This window comes from Xyrauchen texanus, chromosome 8 (assembly GCF_025860055.1).
Source record: "Xyrauchen texanus isolate HMW12.3.18 chromosome 8, RBS_HiC_50CHRs, whole genome shotgun sequence".
Taxonomy (NCBI): Eukaryota; Metazoa; Chordata; class Actinopteri; order Cypriniformes; family Catostomidae; genus Xyrauchen; species Xyrauchen texanus.
In genome coordinates, this window is record NC_068283.1 from 26,219,612 (window position 1) to 26,229,235 (window position 9,624).

Genomic DNA, 9,624 nt, shown 5'->3' on the forward strand with positions numbered 1-9,624 from the left:
CAAAATGCCACAATGTTTTGTTCAGCAGACAATTTGGAAACAACACAGTTTCTCAACTTAGCATACAACAATCCCCTTTTCTTCTCCCTGAGATTTCTGTGCTTGTCTATACTGGACTACATGAAAGAAATATATAAAGAATTTACAGTTTTAATGAATTTTCCACATTAGCTGACTCTAAACAATTCTCACATCTAACGAAACCATCATGGAAAGCACACTTTAACCTCCTCTCCAAATCCATCTCAAACTTTTTATTACTCTATTGTCTGGTTGTTTTTTTTGTAATTTTTTTTCACACACATATCCCTTCCTCTGCTTTTTTCAGTAGAAAATCCAAACAGGGATTGCCATCTACTTGAACCATGCTCACAAAGCAAGCCCCTAGGCAAGTCAGCCGTCTCATGCACACAAACACACAGGATATAAGCTGTCCCTGAGCCAGCCAAATTCATAGATTGCAATGCTCTATACTTGGCCATTGGCTCACTGCATTCACTGCATTCATCTGAGCAAAGAGAGAGAGAGAGAGAGAGAGAGAGAGAGAGGGGGGAGTTGGGAGAGCATTGCAATTTAAGGTGAGTCAGGAAAGCCATTTAAATATAAAATAATAAAAATGTCACAAGGGTATTCATAACTTTCTATCCAGATTTTAACACAAAACAAGAGCATGTACATAGCATTACCATTTGGAATTAATTTTTTTTTGTCATAAGACACCTCTATATTACCAGTAACAAATCTGGTACATCTGTTCTATGTAACCTACATCTCTTCCGACTCCCCTGAGGGATCAAGTCATCTACTACAAGAAGAATGAAAGTGATGACAGACTCTGCACAAATATCTTCAGACAGATATGAATACCTTCTGCGTAGATCTGTATCAAAGTACTGTGGAGCTTTCAACATTATAACAACAAATCTCTGAGAATTTCGGAGAAGTCAGCTATAAAAAACAAAAGAGCAACTCTGATTGGTTTAGAGAAGAAGTGGGTATTGAGGTGAGTCCCTGCACAATCCCATGTTGCAAGGACCTTTAAAAATAATGTTAATATAGAGTTCATGCAGCTCAAATGGTATTTTGCCATTTTCCCCCCAAGTTAATGGGTTCAGTTCCCAGGGAATCTGCTCTATTTTTCTCATTATCTGACCCAGTCATATGACAAGTCATATGAGACGGCAAAATCGTAAGAAAAAGTTGGGTGGCAGATTTACTCCCATTGAAAAAAAATTTGAATGTTAGGCTTTTTTCCTAAATGTAACCCCTAATCCACTCCTACACCTACACCTACCCCATTACACAAAACCCTAAATCAAAACACAATTTTAACAGAAAAGTAACTTTTGTGTACCAAACATCACGGTTTGGAATGTGAAAGGGAAAGCGTTGTTATCAACACAAAGCAGTTATTTATTTAGCATAATTCAATACGGAAAGGGTCAACATGATCTCACAGAAAGTCAGCGTACATTACCCTGACATCAGTCCCATTATGCCAAGCTACTGACAAGCGGCATCTCCCATCAGATATTTATGTATCGGTTCAAAGGTTTTTACCTTCTCTTGTTGTGCGACTGGTAAAACGTTGCGTTAGCAGCATGGGAGAACTGGATTCTCATCCTGTGTTGGCTGAAACCAGGAAGTAATTGCATAGCATGATCAGTGACAAGGGGAAGTGCTTCAAATTTTGAGACCGAGTTTAACTCAAGAAATGTCAGACTCAATCTACTGTTCCATATTCACTGTAATATCTTTTCCTAAAATAAAGTGATGTATAGGATGCTAGCAAAAATATAGTGCCTGTATTCTATCAATTTTAAATACTGTTTGTTGATTAATTGATCTCTATAGGAATAAGTCGTACTTTTTGTTGTACAATATGTTATGATTTCACCATCTCGTACGGATTATTACGAGTTGTCAATGAGACTGTTTTGCAACCTCAATATCTATTTTTTATGCATTTGTATTGAAGTACATGAGAATGTATGTCATCTTCTGTCCTATATGTCTTACATTTCTTATTTAATGTCTTTCCAGTGTCACCAAAATGTCAAGTCAAATTCCTCATAAAAGCAATCATACCTGGCCAATAAATGCATATTTTGATTTTATTCTGAAATCCATATAAAATGTATGTACATAAGGACAGTAGCCCTTTTCTAAACCACGATTCTGTGCTGTTGCTGTGGACAGAGAAAAGGTGAATTTGATGATGGATCATTACTTTTATAAATGTCTGTGGCACAATTTCTGTACTTGTTTAGCATTTAGGGTGGATCTACTTTCTTCTCCCCTTCATCTGTGTCATGACATCATCTCCAGGGGGAGTTGAATTACTGTTCTATATCTTCCAGGGGGATTCCAGCATTGAGAGTGTGTATATATATGTGTCTGTGCTTGACTAAACGTTTGGAGAGATTACTCTGTGAGGGAGAGAGCATATCATTTTACTGTAACACACATATCTTCACACAACATTTTCCATTAACACACAGTCGTCACTGGGTCTTCTAGTTTGCCACCATACTATTTCAGGTATCTGTGCTCTCCATCATCTGTGGAGCCAGAATTATGAGTGTGTGTATTTAACAGATGCATGTAATGAAGAGGGTGTGCATGTGTAGAGTACATTTCGAGCTGTCTGCATGAGTTTATAAACTTATCGATGTACAGCAAATATTTGGTGGAACACACATACATCCTCAAGGCAATATTCTTTATTACCTCAAATGAAACGCATGTTTTTAACAAAAAATAATGATCTCTAAAACTTTACCACAAATGCCCTGAGCCTGTTGCCTTGATTCATCTCTGGAGACTCATCTACAAAAACTATATGTACCGTGCTGTAGCTTAATGGCTGTAACATATTTACATGTACTGTATGTATTAGTTTGGAAGGTTCATTAGTTGCCTAATGGGAAGCTGATAAGAATAATATCTAATCTAATACAGTGTTTCCCATTAATTGACTAGTCTCTGGCGGCCCGCCAGTCTCATAATGAACTGAAAACATTTTTACACTTCACATCTAAAATATTTTTGCACTTCTCAGTCTCATAATAACATAAAATAAAAGGTTGTGTTTTGCACTCTCTCTCGCGCACCAGTCAGCTCCTCATCCGCTGCTGTAAACGCACTCACACACACTCGCAGTTATCTGCACAGGAGTATTCCTGGATCCGTCTAACATTATTTGGTTGAGGAGGTAATCTTTGAGGTTATTCATGTTAACTAACATTAAATGTATCCAATGCATTTATACACTACTCCACACACAATTTATCATCAGTGTACAAGAGCAAATAGATAATATTATTACCGAAGTTACAATCATGATGATTAATGTAAATTAACGTTATGTGTTACTAGGTTAATTGGCATAACATTACACTACTTATGGCTTCAATAGCTAGCTATCGTTAGCAGTCTGAGGTAACATTAAAAGATAAAAAGCTTAAACTGACATCCCTAGTTTTTACTCTGCTTTTCAGAATGAGCATACAAAAATATTTTAAGAGATGTCAAACCCCAGATGAGGAAGAGACATGGTGTCTAAGTTAAATGAGGCCCTGTCAGAGATTAGTTAGCACCACAGACTCTAGCTCTGAGTAAAAATTGTGGGTCGGGTAGTGTCAATCCAGAAAATTGTAGCCAATCGTTTTTGGCGAGGCCGGACTTGGCTCTGTCAATTAAACCCTGGCTGGGGGTGAAGAGTATCATGTATATGGGAAAGAATTGGGGGAGCTGTTTCTTATTTCAAAGTTGCCTACTGTAGCTTTAAGAACACAAAATTGTTTACAAGAGCACAACACTAGCCTCTTAATTTTGCTCTAAAATTACACCAGATGGAAGTATTTAACTTTAAAATGTACAAAATAATCTCATAAAATCCTGTGGGAATCACTGCTAATATCTCAATTTCCTTTTCCTCAACATCAAGAATTTAGGTGTTTTTTATTTATTTAAAATATTTCACAATTCGCTCACAATTAATACGTGCAGAATGTTGAATATTTTTTCTTCGATAAAGGTCAAAACTTTTCTGTTTTTAATTAATTTTTTTATTCTAGGAATAAATGGAATGTAATAAGAAAAAAGGCTTATGCCAGACCTCAGACTGAAGAGAAAGCTTATATTTTAGTTGCTGCAACTGGTCACCACTTTAAGTTTTTAACCACAATTTTTGGTTGCAGTTCACATAACCCTTTAGTGTACTTTTAAATTATTTTTTTTTTTACAGTATTTAAGAACAAACATTTCAAATGAACTCTCAATTAATATGAGGTAATACCAATTATACAATGATTTTTTTTTAAGATTAAGTATTGTGTGACACACTGCAGAACACTGCTCTCAGCTACCCAAATCTATTCACAAATATGGCGGGCTTCTTGGATTTTAAGACCTTGCTCAATATGTCTCAGCTTATGTGATTTTTTTATTCTTTATTCACTTTAGTAAGAAAGAATCTACTGAGAACATGAATATAAATGTCAGGCTTATCAAAATTCCTCAAAAACCTCCTTGACATACAAAAAATAAATGCTTGGAGTAAACATTTGTGAAGAGTATGAAATTTCATGAACATTTGAGTTCTGGAAAGTGGTATATGTAAACTGAATGAGATTTGGTGTAAAGGGAGAAGGCAAACATTGTATGAAGGGCTGAGCATGAAATTGGCTGCCCAGGGGCATGCAATAGATTAGAAATCTGATATCACAAACATACACTCACAGGCCAAACCATGGTCTCAAAAGGAGACAAGGAAATTGAGTAGAGTAAAACCCTGGACTCAAGACAAAGCTTGATTCCTATAACAGGCTTATAACATCTGGACTAATATCTACTGTAGGAACTCACCCTTTCTCCAAAACAAACACATACAGGAATTCAGCATGGTATACCTAAAATGTAAATAGCCTGATGATGTAATGGTTTTGTAATGGTTTCCTTTACTTATATATCTCAATACTCAATACTTATATTTTCTCTCTTGATGAGACATTGACACAGATGGTTTTCATGATATTAAACTTAAGAGTGTAATAAAAGTTTTATAAAGCAGGTTTTTGACCTAGATACACAGAATCATTTTATCATGTGCTTTTTTTCTTCACATGCCTTAGCTCTCAGGACCATGCGAGAACCATTTGCTCTTCGACGACTACTTGCTCCACACCACACTGAAACAAAATAAGGTCTGTTTAAACATTACTCTCTCTCTCTCTCTGACACACACACATTCCAAACTCATCCTGAACTGTGACCCTCTGATACACAGGGTCTAGGATCTCACGGAAATCTTAATAACAGTAAATTACATACAGATGAGTTACATATGTGCATAACAGTAATCTGTCACTTCTATCCCAAATCTATATGCAACATAGACAACACTGGAAGGCTTTTTCTTTCAATGGTTTACTGCATAAGGTTTAGGAGAGATAGCAGAGGAGAGCTTATTATTTACATCAACTTTAATGTGAAACAGAGAGACAAACATGAGTATAGAACGCTATCTGATATGAGAGAGCGAGACTAGTAGCACCAAATCAAATTCTTGATACTACTGTAAGAAAGTATCAAACTTGAAAACACAAAAGAATACAATTGCTTAAATACAAATATATAATAATGTTCAAATACAGCTTTTTACAAATATTATTTACAATGTTTTAATTACACTTAACACAACTGCCTGACTTATTAGAGGACAAGTCATCCCCTTTCAAGCTTTCCTCCCCCACAGCTCTGTTTGCTTTGTCGTTTGTTGAATTCCCAGCTGGTATCTCACTTTCCAAAAAGGTTTTTATGGCCAGCAGCTTATGAGAAAAAACAGGGGGGCAACAGAATAGGGTGGAAAACATTTCTGCACTTGGTATCAAATTGGCCACGTTTGTTTGGAGAAATCAAGTGGCTTATGTACCACTTCGCTTTCCACTTGAGTCCAAAAACTTACCAAAAAGTCTCATACGGTCTGACATTCCGTGCTTATGGAAACAAGGCTATAGGCATAATTCCTTTCAAAATACTGACAAATGAAGGCACTTTATTTGTGAGATTTTAACCGTTTGTATTTCTGAAATTAAGTCAGTTATTACTTAAGAATGTGCAAAGAATTCACAGTCTACTGTTTTACACTGTGGTCTCGCCTTGCCCGCCGCTGGTCAAACGTGTGTAAAACTTCTTCCAAGAGTGCAGCGTCTTTCCAGACCAGATCCAGAATCCTGAAGTGATTCCAACAATAAGAGTCATGAGGTACTTGATCATAAAGACGGTGAAGTCGGGAGTCATGTGTGGAGCTGGCTGCATGGGGCAGGGAATGGCCAGGCTCTTACAGTTTGCACTGATCCAACTCCTTTCCCAGTGCTGTCTAAAGGCTTGCTCGTAAAAAAAACAGGCGATGACGATGGTTGCCGGGACGGTGTAGAGAACCGAGAAGACGCCTATGCGAACCATCAAACGCTCCAGCTTCTCTGTCTTGGTGCCGTCGTGCTTCATTATGGTGCGAATGCGAAAGAGCGACACAAAGCCAGCGAGGAGGAAAGAGGTGCCGATGAAGAGGTAGATGAAGAGGGGGGCCAGCACGAAGCCCCTCAATGGATCCAGGTTATTCAGGCCCACAAAGCAGACACCACTTAACACGTCTCCATCAATCTGACCCATGGCCAGAATACTTATAGTCTTTACAGCTGGAACAGCCCAGGCAGCCAGGTGAAAGTACTGGGAATTGGCTTCAATAGCTTCATGGCCCCATTTCATACCCGCAGCCAGGAACCAGGTAAGAGACAGGATGACCCACCAAATAGATGAGGCCATACTGAAGAAATACAGCATCATGAAAAGAATGGTACACCCTTCCTTTTTTGTACCCTGAACAATGGTTTTATAGCCATCCGGGGAAAAGTTCTCATTGCACGGAACTTTATCCCCAAGGAAATAGCCAGCAATATATGCAACGGAGACCATGGTATAGCAACCAGACAAGAAGATAATAGGGCGCTCTGGGTATTTAAAACGCTGCATGTCCACTAAATATGTGGTTACAGTAAATAACGTGGAGGCACAGCAAAGAGAGGACCATATGAGGATCCAAATCCGGGCAAATTCAATCTCCTGGTCCGTGAAGAACATATAGGCGCCCTGCGTTTTAGAGGACTCACATGGCGCACCACAGTCCAACTCACCCAAGAACTTATAGCTGAGGTAGGACGGTACTTTGAGCATTGACGGACAGCGGAATGGTTTGTCCGGCGTCGAGTACTGATGAACTCCGGGTGTTCCTGGAACAGGCATGCGAACGGGCGACACTGTGGCCGTGGAGTCGTTCTGACCGACGCAAATGTGTCCGTCACCCAACACGGGGAAATTTTCACATCTCAGGCGCTCTGGCCACTGGAAGCCGAACTTGTTCATGAGGGCCTCGCAACCGTACTTTGCCCTCTCGCAAATGGAGCGACACGGAGGGATGGCTTTCTCTAAAACTGTACACACGGGTGCATACATGGAGCACAGGAAGAACTTGAGTTCGGGAGAGCACTGTACCTTGACCAGCGGGTAAAACTGATGGACCTCCAAACCCGCATCCTCTTGGTTATAGTGTCCGACCAAGTTCGGCATTATAGTCTGATTATAAGCGATGTCTGTGCACAGAGGGATGGTTATTGGCTGACAGAATCCATGATCAGGGACGGCGAGTCCTTTATCTCCTTGATATTGTCCAGACGCCACGAAACAGCACGGCAACGTCAGTGCCAAAAAGAGACGCAAACTTCTGCTCGTCTGCATTGTCTTTGAAAATTCCGTCTGCAGCTAACACCTCACGTTCACGGAATAAAATATTACGCAAACTGTGCTTTCGGTGGCATATTGTAGGCTAATCTTGAACACAAAATCTCGGTTAACACATGAACTGCAGTAAATCACATACTTTGCGGTGAATATCTGTTGCGCGCAAGAGTGACTGCATGACTTTTCCCCCTTTGTCCGTTAGACTGTTTCAAGTTCCCCCTGGGCTGTCTGTTACTGACTTTGAAGGGAGTGTGAGAGGGAGGAGGGATTTTGGGGGTCTTGAAACAGATTTCTACCCTAAACCCCCATCACATCACAAGGTCTTTTGACCAATTGAATTGCCGAAGCTCCATAGCAACACCATTTGCCAGAAGTCTACAAAAAACGTAAAGCAAAAAAGTTTTATCCGAATAGTTCAAGTATGATTGTGATCATCATGTATGATTTGAGACATCTCTTGAACTCCTTTCTAAAAGAAATAAATAAATAAACGTTGTTCTATCTATCTATCTATCTATCTATCTATCTATCTATCTATCTATCTATCTATCTATCTATCTATCTATCTATCTATCTATCTATCTATCTATCTATCTATCTATCTATCTATCTATCTATTTGTCTGTCTGTCTGTCTGCAATACGTGTCTGTTACAGTATGTATTAATATAAATTAATCAGGAATGGTTAGAGATATATATTTTTATTTTATTGTATTTTTCTGGAGAGGTCTCAACCGTATACAGTGTGTCTAGCTAAGGTTTCTTAAAACGCAGGGACATCGTGTGGCCATGTTTCGTCAATACTATTCAGTACTTTTTGTTTTGTTTTCTTGTATATGTATTTTCAATGAAAAATGAAACTAAATAATATTTTTTTATTTTCGACATTTCAGAATTTAGCGTGTGAAAAAAGAAATGGCTAAAACCACAGATATCTATGGACAAAACGGAGTAAATAATTAGTTATGCGTTGCTAAGCGTGAACGAGATGCATTTTGATTGGCTAATTGAAACCAGGTTAGCCAATAGAAATTAGGGAATCAGCTGTCGGCTCGAGACGACGAAAGCTTCGCGGGTGAAGTAGAAGGGCGAGATCGCGAGCTCTTCTGAACGATTTCTGTGAAGGATTTTGGCCTGTCGGTGGGGTTGACGTCTTTAATTTATTATCACTGTAAATCAGTTGTATTATTAATTTGAACAATCGTGGACAAATTATTTTTAATTTATAATTTAAGTAATTTAAAGAGACGGTTGGCGGCTGCCGGCTAAATTAATTGTCAATGGAGGTAAGAGCTTTCTGAGGGCAAAGTTCTGGCTAGTTCACTTTTTTTCTGTCAGATTTTAGTTTATTCATTTACTAGTCATTTTAATTATGAATTCACAACGTAGGCTAACTTATAAAATTATCAAGGAGTAAAGGGCAATGACTCGCCAAATGTCGACTAATTGTTTTGCATTTTTACCATTTTTAAATTCCTTTGGTGAAGCCAGATAGTAGTTGTAAAAATTCACCGCAAGGCCTCATTTGATGTAATGTAAAAGTCTCTCGGCAAACATTACGTCAAAGATTTTCACGCATATGGTAAAATCTTTACATTTATGTCTGATGAAAGATGACTTCTCATTATATTAGACAGGTATATGTGTCCAAACAATTGTTTATTGTGCAATATATGTTTGTGTGTGTCTCTCTCTCTTGTGTGTGTGTCTGAATGTGCCCGAATCCAAATATCTTATTCAGAAAGGCACGAATAATGACTTCAAAACGAATAACGGACTCATCCGAATAATTTAAAAATATTTGTATGACTGATTATCCAAAA

The 9,624-nt window shown here is 38.4% G+C and overlaps 1 protein-coding gene across 1 annotated transcript; it reads right to left on the minus strand.

The window, feature by feature from the left end:
• Positions 1-5,853: 5,853 nt before the first annotated feature.
• On the minus strand, positions 5,854-7,994 carry fzd2 (frizzled class receptor 2). Its single transcript, XM_052132142.1, has one exon. The coding sequence runs from the start codon at positions 7,795-7,797 to the stop codon at positions 6,145-6,147; it is 1,653 nt and encodes a 550-aa protein (XP_051988102.1). The 5' UTR covers positions 7,798-7,994; the 3' UTR covers positions 5,854-6,144.
• Positions 7,995-9,624: the final 1,630 nt, after the last annotated feature.